Source organism: Anolis carolinensis, chromosome 3, assembly GCF_035594765.1.
Source record: "Anolis carolinensis isolate JA03-04 chromosome 3, rAnoCar3.1.pri, whole genome shotgun sequence".
Taxonomy (NCBI): Eukaryota; Metazoa; Chordata; class Lepidosauria; order Squamata; family Dactyloidae; genus Anolis; species Anolis carolinensis.
The window spans coordinates 29,466,358-29,481,861 of NC_085843.1; the positions used below are offsets into that span (position 1 = coordinate 29,466,358).

Here is a 15,504-nt window from a genome sequence, read left to right on the forward strand (position 1 = left end):
CAGTATCAAATTATTGGAAAGCCTACATATAAAAAACACTGTAGATAATATTTTGAAATGTCATCTTTTTGATTACAGGGTAACTCTTCTTAATTTTCAAACATAAATATATCTGTAATGCAAGCCTGCTGTTCTGTCTGCATCTTTCACAGAAATGTGCGTGTACATGAAATAACCATAAAGAGAGAAAATATACCTTATGCATTTGGTAAACCATTCCTTGAAATTGTAATTCAGTGACCTGAGTCCTACAGATTAGTACCAACTAGAACAGACTCACTGAATCATGTGTTGAATGATGAATCTCACATAGGTAAATCCTGTTCACTTTTAAGGGTTTTTTTCAGTGTCAGGAGTGACTTGAGAAACTGCAAGTTGCTTCTGGTGTGAGATAATTGGCTGTCTATAAGGATGTTGCCCAGGGGACACCCAGATGTTTTTTGATGTTTTAGCATCCTTGTGGTAATAGACCCATTTAAGTGGGTCTATTCTACTTGAGACTAAACAACAGTTTGGCTACTGTGGAGTTATTTTTGGTAACTTCTGGCAGAATATATGCAAATACCAGGGGAGTTATATGTAATGATGTTCTGTAACAACATCTTCTGTAATTGTCAGGACCCTGGCTGCAGAGCACCAATAACCTTACACAGAGGCCAGTCTCTATCTAATATCTTTATTAAAGAAATATATAAAATCAATAAAAACAAGTGAAGAATATAGTTCAGAAGCAGACCTTTCAGATGAGGTCAAATATAGTCCAGAAATGTATTGTCCAATATAAGATATTAGAGTTCAAAGTTTTAATCCACTTGACCGAAACACACACTTTGCCAAGCAATAGTGTGGGGAAATAACAGAGTCTTAGAGTCCAATGAAGCTTGACAACAAGGCTGGAAATAAACTTGATTCTTGACTAGATCCGTGACTGGAGGCAAGACGAACATGAAGCATGAACAGAGTCCGTGGTAAAACCGTGAGACAGGGCAAGGCTTGAAGCTTGATCCGGGAAGCAAGGAACTGGGATTACGAAGTCCACACACGATCTCTCTCCTCAAGCTGATCAATTGACTCCGCAAAGAATCCCTCGCGCCAAACACCTATATTGGGTCTCGTTTTCCCGCCAACAGAACTCTTTCCTTAGAGAACGAGAAGCGAAACCCAACTCTGTCCAGATGCATGACTCCTTAGAATTTCCCAAGGGAAGCAGACCTAATCAGCCATTTGTTTGGCAGCGATTCTCAGGCTTCTCCGATTAGCCTCCCTGACTCCCCTGTCTTTAGAATAATTTTCCCTCCTGGGAAACGGGGGGGAGTTCTGCCCAAGGCCTGTTTGGCTGAATTCTTGAGGGCAAACATCAACATCCTGCAGGTGAAGAGACTCCGGCTCTTGCTGAACCGGCGAAAACCCCATGTTTTCCTCTTCATCTGCCACAATAGTACTAGGAACAGGACTACAAGGCCCATGAGTCATCACAGTAATATAGTGTCAATATGCCATAACTTAATATGATTGATAGACTTGTTTGGTTTCATAGAATAACTGTTTTGAAACAACAGAAGTCTCTAACTGCTGACTTGCTTCCCATTGACACTAACAGGTTCTGATCTTTAATGTAGGAGAGAAGGGCTGAGACTGAGGGTGAAATTTACTCTTATTTATTCTGGATGGTTGTTAAAATAACACTACTTTGTTACAAAACCATTGTTATAACTAAAGAAGAATTTGGGCTGAGTAACTGTGTTTTCTTTTAGTAGGCATTCTACAATCTCACCATCTCCAGCTAATCAACGCCATACCTAAGTATTCTTTTAAAAACAAGATGGGTGCCAAAAGCCTCCCAGTAGGGAAAAGCAGTCAAATGAGAGAGTCCTTCACTGTTACCTAAGGGCTAAGTGAATCATTATGTCTAGCAGATGTAACGTTAGCAATTTTTAAAAAATGCTCGACCGGACTGGTTGTAGCAGCAAGAATATACAGGAAAAACAATGAAGTTGTTCCAACCAGGTTAGAAAGGAACTAGAAAAGTATAACTTAAAATTCAAGTGCTTAAATCCAATGGCTAGTTCCAACTAGAATATGCCAATTGAACAGTTTAATAGTAAATCAACACTTACGTAAAGCTCATTGATTGACTGGATCTACTCTAGTTAGGACTAGTAATTGGATTTAGGCCAACGTCTTTCTTCCCAAAGAGTTGGGTTTTCATCAGTCTTTACCATGAAAGAGATTGCAAATCTGTGAACTGACTTGTCAAAAGAAAACGGTTGCATTTTTCATCCAGGAATAAAGTGTGTACTTAAATACTGATTGTTTTAGTTTGCAACATTCCTTTTTATTGGGTTCCTGTGAGGTCACAACTTCTGAGGTTGCCTGCCATAGGTGCAGGCAAAACGTCAGGAGAGAATGCTTCTGGAATATGGCCATACAGCCCAGAAAACTCACAGCAAACCAGTGATTCCAGCCATGAAAGCCTTCAACAACACATTCCTTTTTAAAATTCAGTTTGCTCTGTTATCCCCAAAAGTTTTTGTCCTACTATAATTGGAAACAAAGTATGATGTAGATGGGACAACAATGAGCTGCACAAGTTAGTGGTGGAAATGGGAATTTTCTCTGTAGCAATAAGCCCCAAGAGATACATTTGCTTAATGAACATTTCTGGTGTCCCCTCTATAAAATGAAAACAAGCTTTCTTTGGGGAATTTTTCTAATCCTCTTTGAAACTATGCAAAACTGCTCTCAAAGAGGGCAGTATTAGGAATGTGTCTCAGTTGCTTGTTTAATGAGGATTCATATATTTCACCCTTTCCTACAAGGAGAATAATGTGAGAATGTTTTGGGACCAGATCATGGTATCCGATATCATGTTCACTTTATTATTAGCATCACACTGTGGTGAAGTCTTCCCAAATTCTCATAGTAATGATAATTAACCAATTAGATACAACATATTCCAAAATCCACAAAAGAGGGATATTTTATTGTCCAATAAAAATGTGCAAAAGGTTTTCAAAGAGTCACTAACTTCTTCATCAGGCAAAAAAAAAATGTTTAAAAATCATACAGAAAAGAAATATAGCAATGATAGAGTCACAGGGCTGCATTTTGTGCCATTGGTTGTTTCTGTTGTGCTTTAGTAATTCTGGAGGGATCTCAATGCAGGCAAAGGGCACCAACCTCTTGGTCATTAGGGATAAGAGACAAAGGTCAATTAAAATACAGGCAATATAATGTTAATTCCTTTAGCAACTTCTCTTGAGACCCAAGCTGTCCCTGCCCTAGGCTTTTAGAACAGGTATGAAAAGATTCGAGAAAGAGAAGGCAAAGCATTTTTATGAAAATCCCACCCTAAATGCCACTCAATTTCTGGTTTTCTTATCCACTGAGAGCTTCTCCCAGGTTATACCCCCTTTTGAAGTGAGTGCATAATGTCTGGGGAAAGAGCCTTGTCATTCCATTACAAAGCAAAGATCCTTTTCTTCAGTTCCCCATAATATTTAATTTAACATTTCATGCTGTTTTTTTCAATTCTACCACACTATTGATAATCATCTATGGTTTTAATTTGTATGTGAACCATAACTGGGCATGTATATTGAAGAGTAAGGAACACATTTCTTAAACATACAGTATTTGAACTCAAATATTTACAAAAAGTACACAATTGCTAACAGATCCTAAACTCATGGGTTGCAATTAAGTAATCTTAGAAGGTATAATGATCTTCTCTATTTGTAGGGGAAAGTTTGTGTGCCTTTTTGTAACCATCCATGCCATTTCTTACAAATGTTCAGCAAATTTTTGGTTAACTTGACATTGCAGTACATGCATTATTACATGTTGTTGTTAATCGTGCACTTTTTACAGCGTAATTATATCAAAGCTCTATCTTTGCACTTTTGATCAAACTGTCTGAAAACTTCACATGTTCCAGGTTCTTAACTTCCTCATACCTGCCTTAATTAAAAAATGGACAGCTCAATAATTCCTATAAGCCTGTAATAATGTAACAGTGGGAGTCCATGGAGCCCTTTATCATTCAAATGCTCAGTGGTTTCTCAAATAAAGTGGATGAATAAGCATTGCTTATAAAAGTAAAGGAGATTATTAGTAGTGAAAGGCATATTTGAACCTGCTGGAAGGATTGCTTTTGTCTCTAGAAGATCCTTATTCTCAGAAATAATTACTCTGAGTCTTTATTTCATCCTTGAAGTCTCCCTTTATTCACGCTTCTCTGTTTCTGAATAGTGTGTCCTTGCTTTTTAATCCCTCTAGGAATGCGGCTTCGGATATGGGGAAGATGCCCAGTGCATGACATGCAGGCCAAACAGATTCAAGGAAGACTGGGGCTTTCAGAAGTGCAAGCCGTGTTTGGACTGTGCTATAGTAAATCGGTTTCAGAAAGCCAATTGTTCTGCTACCAGTAATGCCGTTTGTGGAGACTGCTTACCAGGGTGAGTTGCAGAAAGGGTAACAAGAAAACTGCACATAAAAGGGACTGAATTCTTAGAACAGATCAGTTTAGATTTAGAAAATCCTGTGCTTTTAGACTTGAGTTATATACCAGTTATCGTATATACTCATAGAATCATATATAAGTCAAGGGAAGACTTTCGAGTCAAAATTATGGATTTTGATATGACCTATAATTTGAGGAGCCCCGGTGGCGAAGTGTGTTAAAGCACTGAACTGCTGAACTTGCAGACCGAAAGGTCCCAGGTTCAAACCCCGGGAGTGGCGGGAGCGGCCGCTGTTAGCTCCAGCTTCTGCCAACCTAGCAGTTCGAAAACATGCCAATGTGAGTAGATCAATAGGTACCGCTCTGGCGGGAAGATAACGGCGTTCCATGCAGTCATGCCAGCCACATGACCTTGGAGGTGTCTACAGACAACGCCAGCTCTTTGGCTTAGAAATGGAGATGAGCACCAACCCCCAGAGTCGGACACAACTGGACTTAAAGTCAGGGGAAACCTTTACCTTTTATAATTTGAGGGTAAAACAGAGGCATGTAACAAAGGTTATAAAGGTTCACATACTTTAATGTTAGTTTTTAAATGTTGCATTCTTTTTAACCCAGAAAAGCTGACAAATATATTAAATTGACACCCTGTAGTCCAGTGGTTCTCAACCTTTGGGCCTCCATATGTTTTGGACTTAAACTCCGAGAAATCCCAGCAAGCTTACCAGCTGTTAGGAACTGTGGGAGCTGAAATCCGAAACATCTGGAGGACCAAAGGTTAGGGACCACTACTGTAGTCTCTCCAATGGCCTTCTGTGATGTCTAGGCAGAAAAATGGCAGTTCTAGTGGCTCATTGGTGCTTCTCCATTGCAGGAGATGCGCAAAGCCTGTCTGCCAAGGAAGGGAAGCCCAAATGAGCTTTGATGGAGAGAGCAAAGACAAGTTGTTTCTTTGTGGGAGGAGAGAGCAAATGCAGAATTGCTTCTTTCAGGGTGTCTCACCAAGGACTAATCTCCAGGACTTTGACACCTTATGCCTTGCTGAGGAAGTATGGGAGAAATATTATGATCTTTTTTCACTGCAATGGAGCCTGAGGAGCAGGCAGAGCACTCTAGAGAGAGAGACTGCCAAGGCGGGAAGCAAAGACAGAATTGCTTCTTTTGGGATGTCTTGTGAGGGACTAAGACCTGAGACTTTTAAACCTTATTTCATGCTGCAGAAGCTTGGGAGAAGAAGCCATGTCCCCCGCTTTCTCTGCCCATTGGGGAAAGCTCTAATGTAGCCTCTGCTGCCACCACAGCCACCTTTTTTGTAAACAGATCTGTGTATAAGTTGATCCAGGATTTTGGATCTACTTTCAGCAAAAGGTTTTTGACTTATACACTATGTGGGGCTTCCCCAGAAGAGCGTTCGGAAACTGCAACTGGTCTAAAGTTCAGCAGCTAGTTTGCTTATAGGAGTGGGATACAGTGAAAGAACTACCCCATTCCTGAAGCAACCACCAGTTTGTTTCTGGGCGCAATTCAAGGTGCTGTCTTTAGCCTATAAAGTCCAAAATGGTTCAGGTCCAGCCTACTTGAGGAACCGCATCTCCTCCTATCAGCCCACACGAGCCCTGAGATCATCAGGAGAGATCCTGTCTTGGTTCCACCACTGCCACAAGTACAATTGGTGGGAATGAGAGAGAGGGCCTTTTCAGTGGTAGCCCCCAGAGCTCTGGAACTCCCTCCCCAAAGAGGCCCCTTTGTTTTTGGCCTTTCAGTCCCAGGTGAAAACCTTTTTATGGAAGCAGGCCTTCCCTAACAGCACATAGTAGCAGCTATCTCAGTCAGACAAGGCTCATATGGCCAAAGACTTGGAGCTCTGAGAAGTTTAGTTTAATGTTTTAACATGTTAGGACAACCTCAGTGACCTGAGGTGTAGGGATTTTAATTTTAATTGATATATGTGATTATTTTTATGCTTATTTATATTTATGTAACTTGTGTTTTATGTAATGTGTCAATTTATTGCTTATATGTTGGGTTGGGGGATGATGGTTTTCTGTATTATGTAGTTGTTTTTCTATTTTGTTTGCCGCTTTGAGTCCCATCCTTGGGAGAAAAGCAAATAAATAAATAATACTGTATTCTATACAGTGATCCTTGCTAATGAAAACCAATGCAAATCTTTTTTATTAAGAATCTTTAGAGATCGAATATGAGAAATATGTGATTTTTCTCTGTATTCCAGTTTCTACAGAAAGACGAAACTTGGAGGGTTCCAGGATATGGAGTGTGTTCCTTGTGGTGATCCTCCTCCTCCTCATGAACCTCACTGTAAGTGCTCTGATGTTACAGTTTAGGCATTTCAAGGCATAGCTTAAATATAATATGAAAATAGAAATGGATGTGTTACCTTGATTATCATTCTTAAAAAAGTAAATGCTACATTACTGAAATCAACTTCCCTTTTAAGAAGTAAAAAAATAGTTGAGGACATAGCACAATGTCTTCATGTGTTAAAATGCAGTAGCAGTATAATGGAATACAATTCATAGTTTAACCATCTTTAGTTCACATTGATGACACTGGAAAAGCAAAGAATCACAAGGATTTAGCGCTCTTGACTTTGGAAGAATTGTTCCCAAATTCTGTTATTAGATGTGATACACGTTGTGTCCCATTATTAATAACTAAGCCCCCGGTGGCACAGCGGATTAAACCGATGAGCTGCTGAACTTGCTGACTGAAAGGTCGGCAGTTCAAATCTGGGGGCGGGGTTAGCCCCAGCCTCTGCCAACCTAGCCATTTGAAAACATGCAAATGTGAGTAGGTCAATAAGTACTGCTCCGGCGGGAAGGTAACGGCGCTCCATGCAGTCATGCCGGCCACATGACCTTGGAGGTGTCTATGGACAACGCCGGCTCTTCGGCTTAGAAATTGAGATGGCACCAACCCCCAGAGTTGGACATGACTAGACTTAATGTCAGGGGGGAACCTTTACCTTTACCTAGGGTGGGCCTGCTGTACCAGGATGGCAAGTGGAATGGTTTAGTGATGATGTGAACATGTGCTTCATCCTGTCTGTGTTCACATCGCTGCCATTTAATAATTTGGGGTGTGACACTTGGAGTTTCCTGAAATTGCGGATCCAGCGTCCACAGATCCAGAGGGCCCATTGTATTCCAAAGTCAAAGTCAGGTAGTTCCACTGCAACACTTCCTTCTTTGCTGTATTCTGCTGGCTGGGCTTGAAGCACATGAACATGGGCACAGTAGGTGAGGTTAAGCATATGATTTTGTGAGCAAAGACTATAAAGAAGGAATCACAAAAATTGTGCCACAAGATCAATTAAATACTCAAAATGGGATTTTTTTATCTATAGACAAAAAGGAAGGGCTTTCTGATATAAAGCAAAATATATTCAGGAGCAAAAGAAATGAATGCAATACAGTGTCTACTCTACTTGTAACCTTAAATCACTTGAAGGTTAACATAGCCAGTTCAGTATGGGGCAAAGGCTGGAGTAGATTGAGTCTACTTTCTCTGTCAGAATAACCCCATACTCACTCTGAAATTGACATGAGCCAAATGATACTGTGCTCTCTTCCCCGATGCTTACTTGACAGGAGAACCCCTCTCTTGTCAGATCCCCAGTTGCTGAACTTACCAGATCACTTTGTGAACTCTACATATCTTCAAAAGGCATGATTTTAAGACTCCTTTCAATGGAGGCATGTAACCGGGGCTGTAACATTTGTCAGATCCATCCAAGAGCAAGAAAATGGTATCAACAGATTGGTGTCAAAGAAAGTCCAAAGTTTACAAAAATATGACAAGAGCATTATTTGAAAACCTGAAGGGAAACACTACTCAGAAACCATGATTTGGGGTGGAGTATGTGACCATCAAACTATGGGAAGACTGGAATGGGATAATATAGAAGAGATACAGTTTACAATTGTGCAACTGTAATTGTATAGTTTCTATACAACTATACTTATGCCATATAACGAATCGTGTTATCCGATTTTTTTGGTATTTTAATATTGTTAGATTATTATATTATGGCATAATTTATTTTGATTTATTTATGTCTCGTTCTTTAAAAAAGAACACTGAAGTTCCATAGTGAAAATACAAGAACAAAAATGGTGGGGCATAAAATCCTGCCAATATAAGTAATGCCAAATCACGGGTCCATGCTGGTGTGCATGAAATGTTTGTCATAGAAATAAGACTTGCATAACAAAATGCTGGAAATGGCATAATTCCAGTGGCCAGTTCCATGAGCTGTGTGGCACAATGAGATCCTAGTCCACTGATGAATAGTAAAATAAGATAAAATGAGGATATAATAATATAGAAAAATATAAAATATGAATAGAATTCTAAACTATTAAAACCTGCGGAACTTAACTCTTCCTCCAGATATGTAGGCATTCTGCACTGAAAATTTTGCATCTTAAACAGATGAAAGGGATAACTATTAAATATCTGTCTGTGTAAATTAATCACAGTGTGTATACTTTGGCAAATTTTTGTTTGCTCTTGGGGCTAAGTTGGGGAAACATATTTCCTGAGCAAAAATCCCATGATATGACTGGGATGTTAATGAGAGCTGCAGAATGTGGGTAGCAGTTGATTATTACCCAGTTAGCTATAAATTTCTGGACTGGCTTTCATCTTCTCTCTGTCTACAGACCTTTTAAAAGCAGAGTAGGGGTTTAAATATTTACTCATGAAAAACTAGTTGTAGGTTGTTAAAAGACCATCAGAAAGTTGAAAGGATTCCACAGTGGACATGTAAGGAGTGCAAAAGCCTATGAAAATTGTAATTGTTCTTAGGTAAACTTTAAAGGGTAAACATTGGATTTTGTGTGATTTCATAAGAGCAAATGATGTTTTTGCACTAGTTCATTTTAAATACCAAGTCACATATATCTGTATCTTACTATGAGAAGGTTTTGATTACGTATTAAGAATGCATGTTTTGTTTTTTAAAACTGAATTTTTTAAAAAGTACATTGAATGAAGGTATGCTGTATTTTTCTGTTACCATTAATGGGGTATTTTAAAACAAAAGTAAAACATATATATTAACAGAAAAGTTAATATAGAGAAAAAGTAAAATACTTTACAGCACATTGGCAGTTTCCCATTAAAGAAGTATTATTTTTATCACTATCGCCATCATCTTTATTTCTATCCCGCCTTTCTCTTTATAGGGACTCAAGGTAGCTAACAAATATAACACACCTCATAAAATTTAAAATATAAGTACAAAAATAAAAAAGAACATTAAAAATTTAGGGTAGATACAAAAGTTAAAATAGATTTAAAATAAATAAATTCCATTAACATTACATTCAAAGCCACTATCACCCCCCCCCCAAAAAAAAAATCCCACCCACAAGCTCCCCAGCAGCCTGCCCCACATCCTCCCCCAAATGCCTGATGGCAAAGAAATATCTTTTTTACAAAGTCTGGAAGCAGCCACCAAAAAGGTCCTCTCCTTTGTTCCCACCAAAGCGCTTGAGGGGGGATGAGAGAGAGGAGGATCTCCTCAAATGATCGTAAATTTCTAAAAGGCTCATATAAAGAAATATAGTCCTTCAGATAACCTGCACCCAAGCCACATAGGGCTTTACACGTTTAAAGCAGCACTTTCAATTGTGCCCAAAAATGGGTTGGCAGCCAGTGGAGCTGTTGCAACAGAGAAGTTGTAGCCAGCCCCACCTAGCAATCTGGCTGCTGCTCTTTGGACCAACTGAAGTTTCTAAGCACTTTTCAAAGACAGCCCCACGTAGAGTACATTACAATATTCCAATGCGTTAACTCAAGTTGGGTTCAATGGGTTTACTAGTTGAAAAAGCAACAGGTTTTTGACAATATCATTTAACTAGCCAGGGCTGACCCTGCGTAAGTGCCAAGGTCAAGCAGTATCTGGAGTCTTTAAGCCTAAATCAGATATAGCAAAAAATAAAACTAGTAATATTCTTAATCTTGCTCAAGCACTACCATTTTCTAACTACAATTGAATCAGGGCCAAAGCCAGAAAAAATGGAGGGTTCACCCCGCCCGCCCCCCCTGGCTACAGCCCTGAGTTGAATAGTTACACATATATTTTGATAAGCATTCACATTCACAGAAATAGTCTTAACTTCTGTTTTACCTTTCATTTGAGTTTTTAGAAATATTTGTCAAGGGAGTTCTATGGTCTTGTCAAAAACGTGCTGGTACTCCAATTAGAGTAAACCCATTGAAACAACAGGATTTACATAACTTTTTGTCTGAAAATGCTTGTAAATATCCCTGAAACATTGTTGCAGTTTACCTGTTTCAAATTGGCACCTGAGGCCCCTTCTACACTGTCCTTATATTCCAGGATCTGATTCCAGATTATCTGCTTACCCCAAATTATGTGGCAGTGGAGACGCATATAATCATAGAATCATAGAATCATAGAATAGTAGAGTTGGAAGAGACCTCATGGGCCATCCAGTCCAACCCCCTGCCAAGAAGCAGGAAATCGCATTCAAAGCACCCCCGACAGATGGCCATCCAGCCTCTGCTTAAAAGCCTCCAAGGAAGGAGCCTCCACCACGGCCCTGGGGAGAGAGTTCCACTGTCGAACAGCCCTCACAGTGAGGAAGTTCTTCCTGATGTTCAGGTGGAATCTCCTTTCCTGTAGTTTGAAGCCATTGTTCCGTGTCCTAGTCTGCAGGGCAGCAGAAAACAAGCTTGCTCCCTCCTCCCTATGACTTCCCTTCACGTATTTGTACATGGCTATCATGTCTCCTCTCAGCCTTCTCTTCTGCAGGCTAAACATGCCAAGCTCTTTAAGCCGCTCCTCATAGGGCTTGTTCTCCAGACCCTTAATCATTTTAGTCGCCCTCCTCTGGACGCTTTCCAGCTTGTCAACATATCCCTTCAACTGTGGTGCCCAGAATTGGACGCAGTATTCCAGGTGTGGTCTGACCAAGGCAGAATAGAGGGGGAGCATGACTTCCCTGGATCTAGACGCTATACCCCTATTGATGCAGGCCAGAATCCCGTTGGCTTTTTTAGCTGCCGCATCACATTGTTGGCTCATGTTTAACTTGTTGTCCACGAGGACTCCAAGGTCTTTTTCGCACACACTGCTGTCAAGCCAGGCGTCCCCCATTCTTTATCTTTGATTTCCATTTTTTCTGCCGAAATGAAGTATCTTGCATTTGTCCCTGTTGAACTTCATTTTGTTAGTTTTGGCCCATCTCTCTAGTGTGTCAAGATCATTTTGATCCAGTTCAAAGCAGATAACCCAGGATCAGATCCTGGGATAGAAGGACAGTGTAGAGGGGCCATAGTGTAGGGAGAGAGAGCTTTAACTCTCCCACCATGGTCCAAAGAGGAATCCTCTTTATACACAACTAAGAGAATGAAAAAATACCACCACCCTTCAGGGCAGAAGCCTGTCATTTTAAATAAAGCCTGCCTAATCCACATACTCTCTTCAAATGTTAATGAAATTCCATTTTAATATGGGATCTTATTAACATGTTCCTTACTGCAGATATTGCAGTACCATTGTCAGCTTGAGGGAGAAAACTTCATGGAAATCACTGAAACAAAATCATTGTTGTACAAGTTTGGTCCTAGTCTTCCTATATGTCTGTACTGTAATTCAATCTGGAATTTTCTGATGGTTCCCATAAGAGGAAATATTGATTGAAATACTGATTTAAAACAGGGAAGTGATATTTGTGAAACAATGCTAAATAAATAGTACAAGTATTTATAGTTTGAAAGGAATGATACATTGTTAGCAAGTTTTCAGATTGTTGGTTGAAAGCTTTGGAGTCAGCGGGAAAAGTCTGAAACTGATTTCCTTTTTAATACATTTTCTAAGAAACTATTAAGAAAAAATTGGAGAAATGCTCCATCAACAGACTCAGCCAGATATATGTCAAAACATCCTCCCAGAGTAATTTCAATCAGTTTAAAAGTCTCAAGGAAGGCTGTGGAGGAACCCATACAAGCTATACTATTGTAACCACCACATGTGGAAAAGTAAATAGGTTTCCCTGCTGTTTACTTTATTATACTTTTAAGACTTAGGGCAGTAGAATTCCTTGCCATAGATCTATCTCAACTGTAATATCTTTAACCGCTGCCACCAAAATAAATAACCATCATTGAGTAGATCGTTCCAATGACATAACATGGGATTGATATTATTACTAGAAGCAAGATAAACAAAATTAATGGAACCGTTACAAAGGAGATTATTACAAAAGGAAATAAACATCTGATCCTCAGCTAAGATGTACAAATGTACGATGATAACATATACTTGGCTTGCATTACTGCATGGCTAGAGCCTTGAGATGGAATGGAGGAAGATGTAAATAGATTATGCTGTATTTGGTATCATGCAGGTTTCAAGATACCCCTATAAAATCCAATCGTAGATAAGAAGTATTCTAGTTGCAATCCTGATGTAATCCTTTCCTATTTGGGGAAATGGTTATGGTTAAGAAACCATAGAAAGCTGATGCTAAAATGTTTCCCAAGATTAAATGTCAGTTCCAAGGTTCATGCTACAGATGTAATAAGGGGAGTGTGGTTTTGAATGTTATCCATAGGATGAGATAGTATCTACATCTGTTTTAGATTTATGAAATTTTCTGATAACTTTACTAATGCCTCAGAATATAGTGGGCTGTAATTCCTACTGATAAGGACAGGAATTTTTTTACAGCATATTAAAAAATGTGACGTGATCTTCAGAAACATGGGTGACTGACATAAGCATGGATAGTAGTTATTACTAAGATTTTCTCTGTGCTCCTTAGTTATGATTTTTTAAAGGCCTGATTAGAGTAATATGGGTTTTTAATGCTGCTATATTTGATAAGGCTATATTAGTCTCTCTCTCTGTATCATGTTCTGTTTGGCTATTTGCCTATAGAGGAAAAAGAGACAGATACGAAGACATGGGACTGTTTGTGTGCCTGGGAGGGTAACAAGTTTTGGCTAAAGTTCTTTGAAGTTTTTCTACACTGCTGTTGCTATTTTTTGTTTATCTTGCTGAAGATTAAAGAGAGGGTGTTTATAGTCTTCTTTATGCTCTTTGCCTGTAAATTAACTGTGCAAAGTTTTGCCAAGTTAGAATCAGGTAAACACTGTCCCTTTCTCTGTATTTTAGAATTATTTGAGGAGGTCCTTTTGCAACAGGATAGAGTATTTGCAGCCTGAACCTACTACAGATTTTATGCCGAAGTAAGCTGATTGTAAATAGCACAGCTTTTGCTCTAGGGAGTATCCTCACAAAGTTAACACTTTTAACTCTTTTAGTGAAACAAAATATTATGTTGATTTTGAAAGAAAAACTTGTCCTGAAAACTTGTAACTGGTTATTTTCAATTTTTTATTGTGTCAGAATCAAATTGAGAACATACTGCAAGTTGCTTCTGGTGTGAGATAATCGGCCGTCTACAAAGACGTTGCCCAGGGGATGCCCGGATATCTTACCATCATGCTGGGAGGCTTCTCTCATGTCCCCACATGGGAAGCTAGGGCTGACAGATGGGAGCTTATTCAGTCTCGCGGATTTGAATCACCAACCTTCAGGTCAGCAGTTCGGCCAGCACAAAGGTGTACCTCATTGCACCACTGTGGCTCCTTCTCTGTAAGACATGAAAACCCATTCTTCTGTAATCATCACTCATGGATCTCTCTGTATATTCTTTTTCACAGAAATAAAGTTAATGTTAGATGACTGGCCAGTCTGTTCACTGGACAGACCTCCTTTTTAGCTGATGTTCACCCATTGTCTGCAAAAATCAACACTGGGCTTAATGCCTCCCCCCCTCCCCCCCCATACACACAATATAAGAAAATGCACAGCAACAGTGGCTCTTTTTGTATCAAAATAGTCAGGAAAGAAGATAGCAACATTTCACAGCAGCTGTTGTAGAGGAAGGAAAAAGAAAAGAAAAGCATTAAAAGCAACAAGGAAATAAAAATGGAATGAAACAATATTTAGAGAAACAGTAGGGATTTTCTAAGTCCAAACAAAACTTAAAACAGCTTTCAAAAAGTACTCATGAAGGCAACATTTGTACACAGCAAGCAGGACTGGTAGAATGGTTTAACAACTTTCCATTTTTGTTTTCCTTCGATATAAAGATGCTGTCTTTGTATCATCTAGAACACACTTTAGAAGCTTGTAATGCCTGGATCTCAACTAATTCATCTGCCCAGCCTTTCAGACCTTTTGACCAGAAAGAGATATAGCACAACATTAAACAGAGAAAAAACTTTGTGTTAATAATAACCTGCTGTTCAGATGTTCCATGTGCTGCTTTTCCACTTTGTACAACTGAGTTACTAATGTTTTGATAGAAAATTTTTGTATTGCTTTAAAGTGATACACTATACTACAAGTATAGTCTAGTGGTCTGTGCATTGGATGTCTCTGGAGACTAGAATTCAATTCCTCGCTTAGCCATGGAAACTAACGGAGTCACACATTCTCAGCCTCAGGAAATCCCAGGACAGGTTCACTTTAGGGTTGCCATAAATGAGAAACTGCTGGAAGGCATGCAGCAACAAACTGTTTACAGTATACTATATTTAGGAAAACAACTTTTTACACAGATTTAGTACTATATATTGCATCTCAGTGTCATCCAATCAGCATTTCATATACAATATTCAAATTTTTCCAATGTTAGGAAAACAAGATCTTTTTAATATGGTCAAGATTGTATTCTCAGAATAGTTACTTTGAATCAAGAACCGCTATTCCAAAAGATAAGAATTATACTCCCTCTCTCTCTCTCTCTCTCTCTCTCTCTCTCTCTCTATATATATATATATATATATATATATACAGTAGAGTCTCACTTATCCAACATTCGCTTATCCAACATTCTGGATTATCCAACGCATTTTTGTAGTCAATGTTTTCAATACATCATGATATTTTGGTGCTAAATTCGTAAATACAGTAATTACTACGTAGCATTACTGCATATTGAACTACTTTTCCTGTCAAATTTGTTGTATAACAT

At 39.0% G+C, this 15,504-nt stretch overlaps 1 protein-coding gene across 1 annotated transcript in view; it reads left to right on the forward strand.

Moving 5' to 3' along the window:
- The window catches only part of tnfrsf19 (TNF receptor superfamily member 19), a 63,933-nt gene that overhangs the window by 27,424 nt on the left and 21,005 nt on the right, over nucleotides 1-15,504 (forward strand). Inside the window, exons 4-5 of the mRNA XM_062974637.1 lie at nucleotides 4,279-4,457; nucleotides 6,696-6,781. Coding sequence (XP_062830707.1) covers nucleotides 4,279-4,457; nucleotides 6,696-6,781 — 265 coding nt within the window. The remainder of the gene's footprint in view (nucleotides 1-4,278; nucleotides 4,458-6,695; nucleotides 6,782-15,504) is intronic.